The 13,348-nt window shown below is 46.6% G+C and overlaps 1 protein-coding gene across 2 annotated transcripts in view; it reads right to left on the bottom strand.

The window, feature by feature from the left end:
- Positions 1-1,279: 1,279 nt before the first annotated feature.
- The window catches only part of VLDLR (very low density lipoprotein receptor), a 31,298-nt gene continuing 19,229 nt past the window's right edge, over positions 1,280-13,348 (bottom strand). Inside the window, exons 6-19 of one of the 2 annotated variants that reach the window (XM_080819585.1) lie at positions 13,205-13,327; positions 12,996-13,118; positions 12,420-12,539; positions 12,179-12,304; positions 10,985-11,156; positions 10,310-10,528; positions 9,383-9,501; positions 8,687-8,826; positions 8,238-8,379; positions 7,284-7,430; positions 6,331-6,414; positions 5,882-5,962; positions 4,874-5,043; positions 1,280-3,989 (exon numbers count right to left, since the gene is read on the bottom strand). In XM_080819585.1, coding sequence (XP_080675711.1) covers positions 3,954-3,989; positions 4,874-5,043; positions 5,882-5,962; positions 6,331-6,414; positions 7,284-7,430; positions 8,238-8,379; positions 8,687-8,826; positions 9,383-9,501; positions 10,310-10,528; positions 10,985-11,156; positions 12,179-12,304; positions 12,420-12,539; positions 12,996-13,118; positions 13,205-13,327 — 1,802 coding nt within the window. In that variant the 3' untranslated portion in view covers positions 1,280-3,953. The remainder of the gene's footprint in view (positions 3,990-4,873; positions 5,044-5,881; positions 5,963-6,330; positions 6,415-7,283; positions 7,431-8,237; positions 8,380-8,686; positions 8,827-9,382; positions 9,502-10,309; positions 10,529-10,984; positions 11,157-12,178; positions 12,305-12,419; positions 12,540-12,995; positions 13,119-13,204; positions 13,328-13,348) is intronic. The other variant, XM_080819586.1, reaches the window with a different exon arrangement.

Below are 13,348 nucleotides of genomic sequence, written 5' to 3' on the forward strand. Positions count from 1 at the left end.
AAAGTTAAAGGTTGGGACAGAAACACACCGGCTACATGTCTAGGGTTTGAATCATGTAACCCTTGAAGCTTTTTTTTTTTTTTTAACCATATAAAAGTGATGTCACTCCCTGAATATCACACTTAGATCCTATCAGACAGGTGTAGCAGAAAACCCTTGGGACAAGGTCTGATGCATGCTATGCTCAATAATGAGTCAAGTTACCGTAACTCTCACCGGTAAAGTCACATGCCAGTTTCTAGGTCATGCCACAATGAATACAGAGAGGCATGGCCTGGAGAGTGGTCTCCAGCAGTACCACCTGCCTTGGACCCACTAGATGCCAGACACCGTGCTGAGCACTTGTCTGCATTCTCCTTAACCCTCGCTGCGGCACAGCAACACAGTCCCCATCAGGTCCATTTACTGAGGGGATCAGGAGCTTGCCCAAACTACCACATCAAGCCTGACACCAGAGTCCGTGCGTGGGAACTTCCTTGCTGATAATCTCACTTGCCCCTTAAGCACAATGAAAAAGAAAACTGTCCACAAGCCCAGGGTACCCTGCAGAGCCTGTACCCCACCTTCAGCCTGTTTGATCTGGCTTCTACAACCCTGGGTGGAAGGTTTACAGGGAGACTGTCAGTCAATAGTCTACTTATCCTTGTTTCCTGAATGAACCAGACTTGGAAATGCTCAGCGGATTTGGGAGAGACAATAGAGAGTTGAGACACTTCTGTCATCTGTTCCTTAGTAACTTAACTGTGGACCCCCACTGATAACTCTCATTCAGCTTTTGATCTATGAAAGCAGACAACGGTGGTGTATGCACAAAAAAGTCCCCTATATTTGGAAACAAGGTATATTTGAAGACTTTTCTACTTCTGTGTACTCCTGAACCTCCACAGTTTAGGTCCATGGTGAACATAGAATTCCAAATTTTTCCCTAAGAGTCAAGCTGGATCCTTGATGATGAAGACTGGCAGGTTGTATTCTAATTTTTTGGACTTAAGTTATCAGAGCAAAAGTGCAGATGCCTCTTGTAAGTTTCCCTGCTGCTGAATCAAGGATTCCAGCTTCTTTTTGTGGTCTTCACTAGGTAAGAATTCTAGGAAATTCCTCGAGTCATGCTCCATGACATACAATGCTCCCCCAGAATCTTTCACTTGGGGGGTAAGGAGAGTCAAAAGGTATACTTCAGTTCTCCCATTTCTCAGTATTAAACTAAAGAGTTCGTTCTTGAATTGTCCTATAGTTTTGCTATTCAAAGCCTGTCTTGTCATTTTTTTTTCTTTTTTTTGAGAAGAGCTATCTGACTTCCAAAGATACAGGGAACAGTAGTGCGTGCCAAAGTTGAAGTCTCTGTCTCTTTCTTTTTCGCCTTGTGTTCATCAAGACTAGAACACCATAGGCTTGAGGATGATGCCATGGGTCTAATTTAGCTGTAAGAATGTCCTCAGGGAGCTGGGGTTCTTTTTTGCCAAATAGATAGCTCGTAAAGCTATCTTTACACTTAAGAGTTTGGACTCAGGGACTCGGCTGGATTTCTTTACCAGGTGTCACAAATTCGTTTACTCATCTTTTATCAAACTTTGTAGCAATTCCTAAAGTCCCTGGAGGACCCACATTCAGTGACTTTGTATAACACATTTAACTCCAAACACCCTCTTTTAGTCTTAGACAAGCTTCCTATTCTACCTCTTAACCAAATCTCATCTTCTCTAGTAAACTCTACAGATATAGCAAATTTACACCTGTATGTTTCATGTAGGATTAATATAGTTATTATTTGGATACTGAAGCCCAAGGCTCTAGTTCGTCATGAACTATTAGTACATGCTGAATTAACTAGCCATATTACGTTTCTGATTTCAGTAGAAAAATCTAGTTACTTGATTTTTCAACTCTTCAGGTAGAGTTTCTGTTCTTAGCTACTTGGTATAGGGCAAGGCCAAAGAAGGAAACACTTGAGACTCTTTGAAGGTTGGAGAGTGGGACCTAGAACTGAAAAGAACATAGCAGGGACTGGAATCTAAGAGAAGACGGTAGAGAATGATGCTTGATTTTATTCTTAAAAGCTATGGCTTTGGGCTTTGACATTAATACTATACAGTCCTTGTAATGGGGGGAATGCACTGCTGTCTTCAAGCTTCCTAGGTGGGAATTTTGTGTTGCTCCGATTAAAAAAAGAAATAGGTGGGTTTTGTTTCAGAGCAGGGTCAAAGTACTAGTCAACCAAATGGCCTTCAGAGTTGAGATTCAATGAACATGAACCTACTTACCACACGGGCACTTCTGATACCCTGTGTCAGCAGGCCACAGCCTGCTGAGTGTAATGACTTTTTGAAAAGGAAGCAAAAGGGGAACAACACAGAGTCCTTCCTTCACAGCTATATGCCAGACTTGCACATGCCCCCCCCCCAAAAAAAAACCCAAACCATGCCTATTATTTCACTTTCATCCATTTGACCAAAATCACAACAGGGTATCTGTGAAACAATATGGCAGAAGCAACTTCCTCTAAGATCATTGGTCTCCACCTGAACCACAAGCAAGGTGTCAACTGCCTTACTTACAATCCATGCCCAAGCCGAATGGGAGTCACCCACCCAACCATTTAGCTACTCAGAAGATCTCTTCATCCCTTTGCTCCTGCATGGGTCAGTGAGTCCCAAGAGGAGTCACATCTACAGCAGACTCCCTCCCCTCTCCTGCTGAAATTAAAGCATCTTCCCAGGGCTCCAAATCTCATGTCTTCCCTTGTTTGCTCACATCCCGAGATTTTAGGGAAAGGCAGTAATGGCCCATCTGATGGAAAACTTATTTAAAGCCCTGTGCCCCTATTTCTTCTGCCCAGATGTCTTATCTGTTCTTCCTACTAAGAGTTTCAGACATTGTCCACAGAAGGATCGCATGCCAGCCAGACGGAAAAATGGGAAACTACTACAGATTTTCCATGAAATTTCCATTTCCATGACATTTCCACTGTCCTGGAGCTACATATAATGACAGAACATGGAAAACAGAGACTTAAGTATGAAGCAGCAGAATTGCTAGAAATCTTAGCCTAGGTTTCTAGATCAGGAAACAAATGAGTCAGAAAAGGAACTTGCCTCTAAATTCCTCCTAGAGGAATTCTAGGGTCAGGCTAAGCTAGCTTCTTTAACCAAAAATAAATATTTCAGGAGCGAATACCAAATGGTACTTTGTTCTTTTAGTACTTGGTTCTAAGAGAAACTAGCCAATTTATAGGCCTAGTTATGCAACATCTAGGTCTGTATTATCTAGCTCATATACTTAGAATGCTTGCTACTACTCAGGCCATCGACAGAAGTTTATCCTGGAGGAATAGGCAGAAACCATGGTTAAGCTGCTTGGTTTAATTGTTTTAGCACTTGAAAAAGAAATGTACAGTAGTTTGAACACTCAGTCTTTACTAACCTCCACGGAGGTCAAAGATTTCATTCATACGTACAAAATTAGTTTACAAATTTTTTGGCAATTTCATCTTAGTAACCCGTTTTATCCTATTGCCATTGTCCCAACCATTGAAAAAGTTTACAATAATTTACATAGAAATATTTTCAAAGTGCTTAAGAATAGTGATTGTTCTCTGGGATATTTACAGATGGCCTATACAATGTCTGTACAGATGGTGTACACTTATAGCACAAGGGTCATTGCTGGACTATGGCTTTCTAGGGAAAGTGCATATTTGGCCAGATGTGGCAATACTGTCTAGAAACTCAAGGTTAGATACTTGGTAACCATATCCAAAGCTGAAGTAGAATGTGGACAGAAATATTTACAAAAGTAATATAAAAATGGTCAAGTATACAAGCTTGATCCACGTAAAGACATCTTGATGTTCTTCCAGAATGGAGGAAGAAAGACTTCAGGTGCTGGCTCGGTTACCATTTCGAAGTGGAGGGTTATTGGTTTTAGACCTCAGAGGTCAAGACTCGTCTCTGAAGTCAAGCTAGGTCATCGTCTGTGCTTACAACTGATATCTGTGGAAGAGAAAAAGTACTTATGAGCTTGGTGACCATTCATTGGTAATAGCAATGCCAGTCTCTCAAATGGACCTTGGTTTTAACTTGGTCATCCAAAGACCAAAGGGACATGGAAGGCACATGAGATCTAAACCAGTACTGAGTTGTGTCACTGATGCATTTTCACTTGAATTCAATGGTATCTACTTGGGGGAGAGAGAAAGTCGTGGAGCTCATGCTGCCATGACACTGAACGATCTTAAATCCTGGAGAAAAATGGGGAAAAGACACATGCGGGCCATAAATGGACCGCTGTTCTTTGTTTCACCAGACAGCTTGAGAGGGAGCGCCGAGCACTTGTTTTTTTCAGACTGTTCCCTAAGTGAAGGCCAAATACTCCAGTTGGGTTTCAACTGAAGAACAAGGGACTAACTCTCCTGCTGAAAGGAAGCGAGCTACAGTAGGCAGGATAGGCCACTTTCAAGCATTTGGTAATGATGGCTAACGGAATCTTGCTCAATATGCTGACTTTAAGCCAACTCCCTTGTATAGTATATGTAAACTTTAAGTGTCCAGGAGATAGCTGACTTGACAGTTTAAGTAGGAACCACTTGGTTCATCCTATTATTTACATATGGTTTCTATAACCAAAAATATCTCCAACAGTATAGTGATGAGCTCAGGTTGACTTACTTGTCATTCTGGGACAGATACCTATCAACTGACTAACATGCGTCCCAACAGGCTAGACCGTCTAATCTCCAGGGGTAGTAGATTTATTTGGTGGCTCTGTGATCCTAATGGCTCTTCCTAGCCCAAGAAGCCGTAGCTTGAATTGGCAGTCTCCTTTCCAGAAAGTCCTACCGCAAGCCAGAGTGTATCAAGACCCGAAGCTGACTTACTGCTGGGTACGTGTGTCCAACAGAAGCACTGTGTCTCCCAATGTCTATTGACAGGTCCTCTTCAGTAGTCTTCAAGTACACAGGATTGTCAAAGTTCATGCTTTTCATGTTCTTGTGCTGCCAATTTCGCCACATCAAGTAGCCACCTACTGCTGCCATGGCCAAGAGCACTGAGAAAAAGTGAGAAGGTGACTGAGCAGGGTCTAGTCTCAAAACATACAAAAAGAGGTCATGGTCAGGAATCCAGGAGACTTGACATCAATAAATATTTCATGTTGTAGGAAGCCAGCATAACTAGGTATTAAACTATAAATGGGCCAGGAGCTTAAAACAAGTTCAGACCTGTAGTCAAGTATCGTTCTGTGGCCTGGTGCTAAGCTCAACAATGTCCCTTTGGGCAAGTGTAGTGTCCTGGGCCCCGGTACAGGCCAACTGACTGAAAATTTCAGAAGTTTCTGGAGAGCTTTTCAAATGGCCCCCCCAGGTGTGTTAGTGAAGCTTGGACTCCAGTCTTCCAGGACAAAGTGGCCGTTACAGCACAGGGCCTTAGAATCCCCACGCCCAGTAACTGCTCTAGAGGTTCTTTCCCTTGAGTCTGAGGATTCTTTCCTATTTTTAATTTACCCTCTGCAAGTCCTACAACTCCTCAAGAAAGCATTTAAGCATTTGCATATCTTCTCTGTATGAAGCATTCTACATCTTTCTAAGGGGAAGAGAACAGTGCTCTTTACCTAAAGCAATGTACTGAGTCAGACCAAACACCCTGATCTAGAGTATAGTCAGCACCTTTCATGTAATACGTGAGTATTTATCACTGCCCCCTCACGGTGCCAAAGATGCCACCAAAGAGAAAGGTTTGGATTCAACTCCGTGCCAGGCTGGGGAGGGAGCAAACGTAATCAGGGTCACGGACCCTGTGACCGTGAGAGAGGTGTCTCTAGATGGATTCGAGATGCCCATCTGCTGGGCATCTACCAAGTCTATCCAGATATGTGGGGAGGTACTTACAAAGAGGAAGGATGGCCCAGGCAGCAGAAGTGCCTCTCGGGGGGACAGTGGCCTCGGATACTGCTGTGGTCACATTGATCCCTATAGGAGAATGAAAGGAGCCCATGTAGACGGATATGAATTCAGAGTTAGAAACAGACCCATCCGATGGAGCACCTCATGCCCCTGGCACCCATGACTGCGGGTCAGTGCCTACTGTGTTGCCCACCAGGCACAACCAGTCGGGAAGGATTGGAGAGTCACATGCTCGAACAGCTGTTTCTAGTAAAAACCTTCGTTAAGTCGGGTCAGACGAAGAATGTCAGACTTTCGGACTTTGGAGTTGAGGTGTAGGTTACCAGCCAGGGGCAGAGCTAGTGGTTACAGGGCTGCATGAATTACCGAAGCAATACATATAGAAAGTGTGGCTGTTAGTTGAGATTCACAGTGTGCAGTACTGGGCCCAGTACCTCCAGGAACTAGTCCACTAGTTGGTGAAATTTCTGTTGTGTGGATACTTTTTGTCTCACTGTAAGTCACAGGGGTTGCAGAACCTGAATTATAGAGACCGAGAACCTGGTTAAGGCCAAGGTTCCAGGGCGGCTAGCTGTTTCATCCAGAGAAACACTCGACAGGTTATGTCAACCCCACGGGAAACAGATCACTGCTGAGCTAAGTTGCGTGGTCAGAGCCAAAAGGAAGTCTTCGTGCAAAATCAGAGACACACGAAATTTGGGACCGAACAGTGAGCATGTGGAATCGGACAATTCAAAAAGGTGCACGGCCACGCTTACCCCGCCTGGCACCATCCTGGAGGTTACCAGAAATGCTCTCGACAACAGAGTATCAGACACACTAGTCTTACTGTCAGATGGTCTTGCAATGACTTTCTCAGTAAACTGAGCTCATCCCTGCAGGGACGCTGCATTCAGCTAATAGAAACCTCACAGAGGAGCTCCTTGCTCACAACGGGGGAGTTTAATTGGCCACTCAGTCAAAAGCTAAGAATGGAAGATGAAAATCAGGGTGGGTTTAAGTGTGAGTTTAGGACGGTGTCGCCCACAGGGGCCATAAGGTTTCCTGTACACGTGGCCTCTCTCGCTCTGGAGGAGAGACATTAACACGTCAATGATCTGCAAGTCGGCCAGCTCAGTGCTGGTGCGGGACTAACCGGGACACGTCAGGCCGGTCCCGTTCACGCCGTGGTCACCTACCGACTCCCCAGTGCTGCACTGAGTGAGAAGTAGGTGGGAAGGAATGATGCCAACAGCCCGGCAGGCAGTGGCAGCAGATATGCTCTCAAGTCTATTCCGAGCATCGGTGAAAGCAGAATTCTTAACATCTGGGCTAGTTTTTCGGCTAGTGCCTCACGCTTCTGCCCGTCATTAGGCCCTGCTTGTGGCTGAAAAGTAAAAAGCCTTACTGTGGCACTCCCGGCCGTTCTCCTCCAGACTGTACCCATTGGGACAGGAACAGGTGTACTTCGGAGAGTGATCGTTAATCTGTGGGGCCGGCAGGCATAGATATTCACAGCCTCCATTGGGCATGTCTTCTTCACACCAGTTTTTACCTGTTCGGAGATAAAAGTCCTTTAAAAGAGGGATTCTGGTGCCTACTGTACATGAAGCCCTCTTCTAGATGCTGGAGCACGAGTCCTTGTCCCCAGGGAGATGACGCTTGTCTCCTCTGTCCAACCTTCAAGTTCAATACAGTGAAGAAGTTAAGGACAGGCAGCATGCCCTCAGGATACCACAGATCCAGAGGAATTTCTGGAAAGTGGCATCAGGACTATGCCTGGAACAGGGGTGTGGTGAGGAGGCAGGAGGCACCCATTAGGGACCCAAAGCTTAGAGTGAAGACTCGGGAAGGAGAAGAGCATGTCCTCCTCGGTCTTCGCTTGGCCTTGCAGAACCCGGCCAGAGGGAGGCTGACGGGTTTCCTTTAGAAAGAACCAGTCAAGTAGTTCGAGCAGGAGCTGGTGTGACCAGATAGATGGGTTTGGGGATCTACCCAGGAGACGTGTCATCAGCGGGAGGTAGGGAAAGCTTGTGGCATAAAAGCTCCTTTGGAGGCTAGTGCAAGAGTCTGCGTACAAGGGAATCAAGTCCAGGAGGTATGGAAAAGCCTGGAATAAAAGACCGCCTGCTGCGGGTGGGAAGGGAAGAGCTGAAGTTCTGAAAGCTCTTTCACTGGGAAGTCAAAAAGGCAAACAAAACAAAACGAAACACCATGTTTGATGTGTTTGAGGTAGGGGACTGGAGGGGAGAGTCCCATTGTCGGGCAGGATGACATGTTAAAGAGCTCCTGGCAGGCACGAGGCCATGCTACCGTCCCTACAGCGGCCTTACAGACGGAGGGCTGTGCTTGTCCCCATTACCTGACGGCTGCACGAGTTCGTGATACACAATGATGTCTTGGGCATCGTTGAGGTTGTTGACCAGAGTGGCCAGCTCTGACCCAGTGAATTTATTGGCACCGTAGACGGCTTCATTTTCTCCATCTATCCAGTAGACACGATCCTGAAACAGAACCCCCAAATTAGCGGGATTAACACAAGTCCATATCTAAGGTCATCCTTACTGTCTGGCAATGTAATGGCGCAAACTTATTGCACATTGGTCTGGAAGGTTAGATGTCACACCATTGGAGATGCAAGTTCAGCCTTCAAGTGAGCATCGACTTTATCCCATGTCTGAAGTGAAAGCAGTTTCTCGGGTCATGCTCTTCTGCCCATCCCTCCTTGCCCCACACCTGTCCTGTCCTTTCTCCCCTGAGGCACTCTACTAACCCAGAGGTAGACGCTTAGAGCTGACGCACACATCTCACCTCAAATATGGTCAGCGCGAGAGGATGAGCTAGGAACTCCAGAGACTTGAGGACAATCCTGCGATCTTGGCCATTCAAGTCCACACTAGACAACATGTGCAACTTGGAGTCAAGCCAGTAGAGACGACTCTTTATAAGGTCTGGGGAGGAAAAGAATGGTCAGCGCATGAGATGCCATCACCACCCTGGCTTCCGCTGAAAATATCCACGGAATCCAATATTCCATTCTCATGGCTCCTTCTCCAGCACAGGTTCCTAAAGTGGTGGTGGTGGGGGGGGTCCCACAAACCTTGTGAGGCAGCATGCGGGGTCTGGACCCACACTCGTTCCGGGGGATTAAAGGAGCACCAGAGATTCTCCAAGGAGCTGACTTAAGGATTGGTGCTCATGTTAGAGAAGTGTTAAGAGAGGTGTGTGTGCTCTTCTTCCCGATGGATGAGAGTTCTTAAGGCCCGAGACGCGTTGAATTTATGTCCCGTATTAGGCCCAACTGGACAGAAAAGCTAGTAATGATAGAGTGTCTAATTTGTGAAAGCCCTAGCATTCGATTTGCACTGCTCGGTTCCTCTCATCCCAAATTCCTGCTCTCGAGGAACCATGGGAGCTGTCATCTGCTGTAGTCCAGGATCAACTACGGAGGGAAGCAAAAGCTGTGGTAGCTTTTGGTGGTGGCCAAGGAAGGAAGGACAGACTTACCGAGTGTAATTCCATTAGGCCACTGGATGTCCACTGTCACCAGGGGCCGCCTGTCAAATCCATTCATTCCTGCTTTTTCTATTTTAGCTGGTTCTCCCCAGTCTGACCAGTACACAAAGCTAGGAAGAATTAAATGAGAAAGAAGCCTCAGTGGTGTAGAAGGAATAAACTTGTAGTTTGAGATACACATTTCAACAACGACAGGGAAGCTCTGGAGACCGACAGTAACAGGTAACGGTCTACATTATGTTCCGGATAAACAAAAGGGAACACTAAGAATCTACAAGCTCATTAGGAACCCTATTAATCTATGTAAGTGTGAGGATTATATTTCAACCCCAAGTCACGGGTTGTATATTTCCTTTATAAAAGGCCAATTCTTTCAGGGGACTGAAAGTTGACTATATGTGAAGCCTTATCGAGGGGCTTGGCTGACTGTTCTCGCGAGCCTCCGTCAACTTCCTAAGCTGCTTTTCTAATAGCCTTTAGCACCCACATAGGGGAGCCTCTTGGTGAAATGTTGCTAGAGAGATCCATTTACTTCAACTGGACTTTCAGACAACTTGGACATTCAGATGAAAGCCTTGAGGTAATAGAGCTACCAAAATCCTCACAACGCGTGCTAGTCCTTAGGTCTGGCAAAGCATTTGGACAAACATTAAAAATCACTTGCAGAGAAGCTGGTGGCCATAAGGGTTCAGACACCGCTTCTGTGTGTATGTCAAGTCAGACGTGTTTCCTTCATGTCAGTCAGCGCTCATCCTGCCAGGGACGACCCGGAAGAGAGTGGACTTACTCGACCGTGACAGCACTGACATCTTGAACTGGATAATTCTTTGTTGTGGGGAGCTGTAAGTCTGGGGGTTTCAGTACTCTTTCAGCCAGGAGGAACAGCAACCGAAAGGCTAGAAAAAACAGACTACACACCCAGACAGTGGGTCCAGAGCGAGGGAGGCAGGCTCCCGCAAGTCCGAGTTAAACAGGAACTTCCTCTTGGTTCCATCCAGGGTAGCTACTGAAATAGTCTTAGAAGCCACATCAGTCCAGTAGATGGTTTTGTACACCCAATCAACAGCGATGGCTGCAGGATTATAGACATTGTCGATCATTTTAACATGTCTACCAACCTTGTCATCAATTGAGGCACTGAAACAGAATAGGTCACAAGACATTTAAGAGTTTGACACCATCAGAGCCTAGAGAATGGACTTGCTGTTTACAAAACGGTCAACAACTTTGTGCAGAAGAAACTCGAGTCACACCATAGCTCACCCCTCACATCATTTAACGATGCTTCTTACTGATACTAAATAACAGTGTCCATTATTGAGCCGCTGGGAGGTACTCGATAAGCAGGACTGACACACTGCTAAGTGAGATGTCCTTTCTTATACTCCTACAGCTACGGACACCTTGTACTCCATATAACCATTGTTAGTCTCTAATGAGGAACTGATAGTAACTTAATAGTTGAAGAATCAATCAGTGTCCAGATTTAAGAGTCCCAGCTAATTAGATGCTAGCGTGGAGCTAGAAATTCCTCCAAGCCTTCACAAAGACCAAGGGCTTAGGCTGAGACGCAGAGCAGAGAACTGAAGTTACCTGAAGATGGCCTTCTGACTTAGATCAGCCCAGAACAGTTTCTGAGCCGCAATGTCCGCATCAAGCGCTACAGTGTTTCTTAGCTGTTCCACTAGTTGGATATATTCCTTCCTCTCCAAGCCAATCTTCCGGATATCTCTTCGATTCGTGAAGATCAGACTTGGCTCTTTGCCTGCAAGACAGGAGTCAGGTTCGTTTAGTGTCACTGTAAGAAGGCAAGGTCCTTCTAAGTCAGGAGGGAGCACTTAAAAAGGAAAGGCACAGCCCAACACCTGAGGAGAAGGCTAGCTGCGGTCTGTGCCCCGGGGCACTGTTAGAACCTCCCATTGTTCAAGAAGGCAGTCCTGGGGTCACAGCACTCAAAAGTAGGGTGGCTGATCAGCCGGGAACAGTCTCTGAGCAGCTGTTGACTAAGTTACTTCCTGGGATTACATTCAAGTTTTGGAAGCAGGAAGTAAGTGAACCTGGTAGGCATTCACGGTATCATATGCAAAAGAGATTGACCAAGGCAGGTGTCTGGGGAAATGCTTTTTTTTGTGATACTGCCCTGGGAGGTAAGTAGCACTGATCTCAAGAACAGACAGTCCCAGACTTGGGATGATTCGATTTAGGATTTTTCAACTTTATGTTGGTACAAAAGCAGTTTGCGTTCGTAGGAAGCACACTTCGAATTCAGAGTTGGGATCTTTGCTCAGGCCAGGGATACGTGCTACCATCCTCTCTTGTGATCTTCTCTCACGATGCTGGGCGGTAGCAGCGAGCCGAAGCTCCTTGCAGCCCCATGATCACGGGGACGTGAGTCCCGATGCGCTGACACCCATCTGTACCCATACAGCCATTCTGCTTCTCCCTTTTAGTACAGTACTCGGTAAATTACATGAGACATTCCATACTTCAGGGGCTTTGTGTTACATGACGTTGCCCAGCTATAAGCTGATGTAAGAGTTCTGAGGGTATTGAAGGCAGGCTTGGCTAAACTGTGGTATTTGGTAGGTTGGGTATATTAAATGCATTTTTGACTTGGGATATTTTCAACTTACAATGGGTTTATTGGGTTGTGACCCCATCCTAAGTCAGGGGGAGCTGTACTACTTTAATTCTGTAATTGAGCTGACTCTTGGGGTCAGTGGCTGTGCGCTTCGTAAGTGCTTACTCCTAAAGGGACCAGAGCAACACCAGTCCAAGTCCATTTACCTACTGCCTTGCACACGCCAGTGGCAAGATCCATCTGATAGCCCCGACTACATTCACACTTGTAACCGCCTTTTAAGTTGATACAAATTTGGCTGCAGATTCCCGGGTTTTGGCATTCATCAATATCTAGGAGGGAAATTAGGATTAGTCTTTTGTGCCTAGATGACCTACAGCAAGATACTGTCCTTTCCACGCTTCTCTCCCCCACCCCCCCAGGGCTGAGGCTCCCTCCCGGACTCACCTCCGCAGGTTTTCTTATCGATCAGTTCAAACCCAGCTGCGCAGTCACATTCGTAGCCTATCACGAGGTCTTTGCAGATGTGAGAACAGCCGCCATTATTAACCAAGCATTCGTTTACATCTGGAAGAAAAAGGGCCCAGAGTTACCCCCTATCTTATTTCAAATCGATTTTTGCCCCTGTTAACGTTTAAACTCTGGGCTTTTTGCGATAACTTATCTAGATAGTCTGGTCAAACCCATGACTTTCCTAAGGTCTAATAATTTGCTTTTAAGATACGCATCTCGGAGTGTTTGGGGGGAAGAGTAAGCCCAGTCTGCTTGGCAGGTTACCAGCCGGCTGAGTCGTAGGAGTCAAGTGTCCTACAGCTGATCAGTTGTCTTTAAGGAGGTGAAGCTATGAACAAGCTTATGACTGCTTCAACTTTGAAGGGATCAAAATGCCACTCTGAAGCCCAACCACAGAACTCGGTTCCTTAGAAGGGGCGTGACGGGCCCTGCGCGAGGTCCCCACGGCGTTAGCTGGGGGAGATGTCGTGAGCCTTCCCCAGTCTGTGCTCAGGCAAGCCCTCCACTTACGACATTCTTTCAGGGGCTCGTCGCTCCAGTCCCTGCAGTCCTGCTCCTGGTTACATACTTTACCGATATCTATGCACTCCCCACTTCGGCACTTGAACTTGCCAGGGCCCAAGCACTGATTGACTACAGGGAGAAACACAAAAGCGAAGAGTCCATTGGTGGGGCTGCCCCAGCAGTCCTCTGACTGCCCCCCAGGAGGAGCCCCTCACCGTTTTTGCAGTTGACCTCGTCGGAGCCGTCCACGCAGTCCCGGATGCCGTTGCACTGCCTGGTGCCGTGGATGCAGCTCCCGTCCTCGCACTCGAACTGGTCGGGGCGGCAGGTGCGGGAAGCTGCGGTGGGGGCGGGGGGAG

Source organism: Martes martes, assembly GCF_963455335.1.
Source record: "Martes martes genome assembly, chromosome: 12".
In the NCBI taxonomy this organism is placed as follows: Eukaryota; Metazoa; Chordata; class Mammalia; order Carnivora; family Mustelidae; genus Martes; species Martes martes.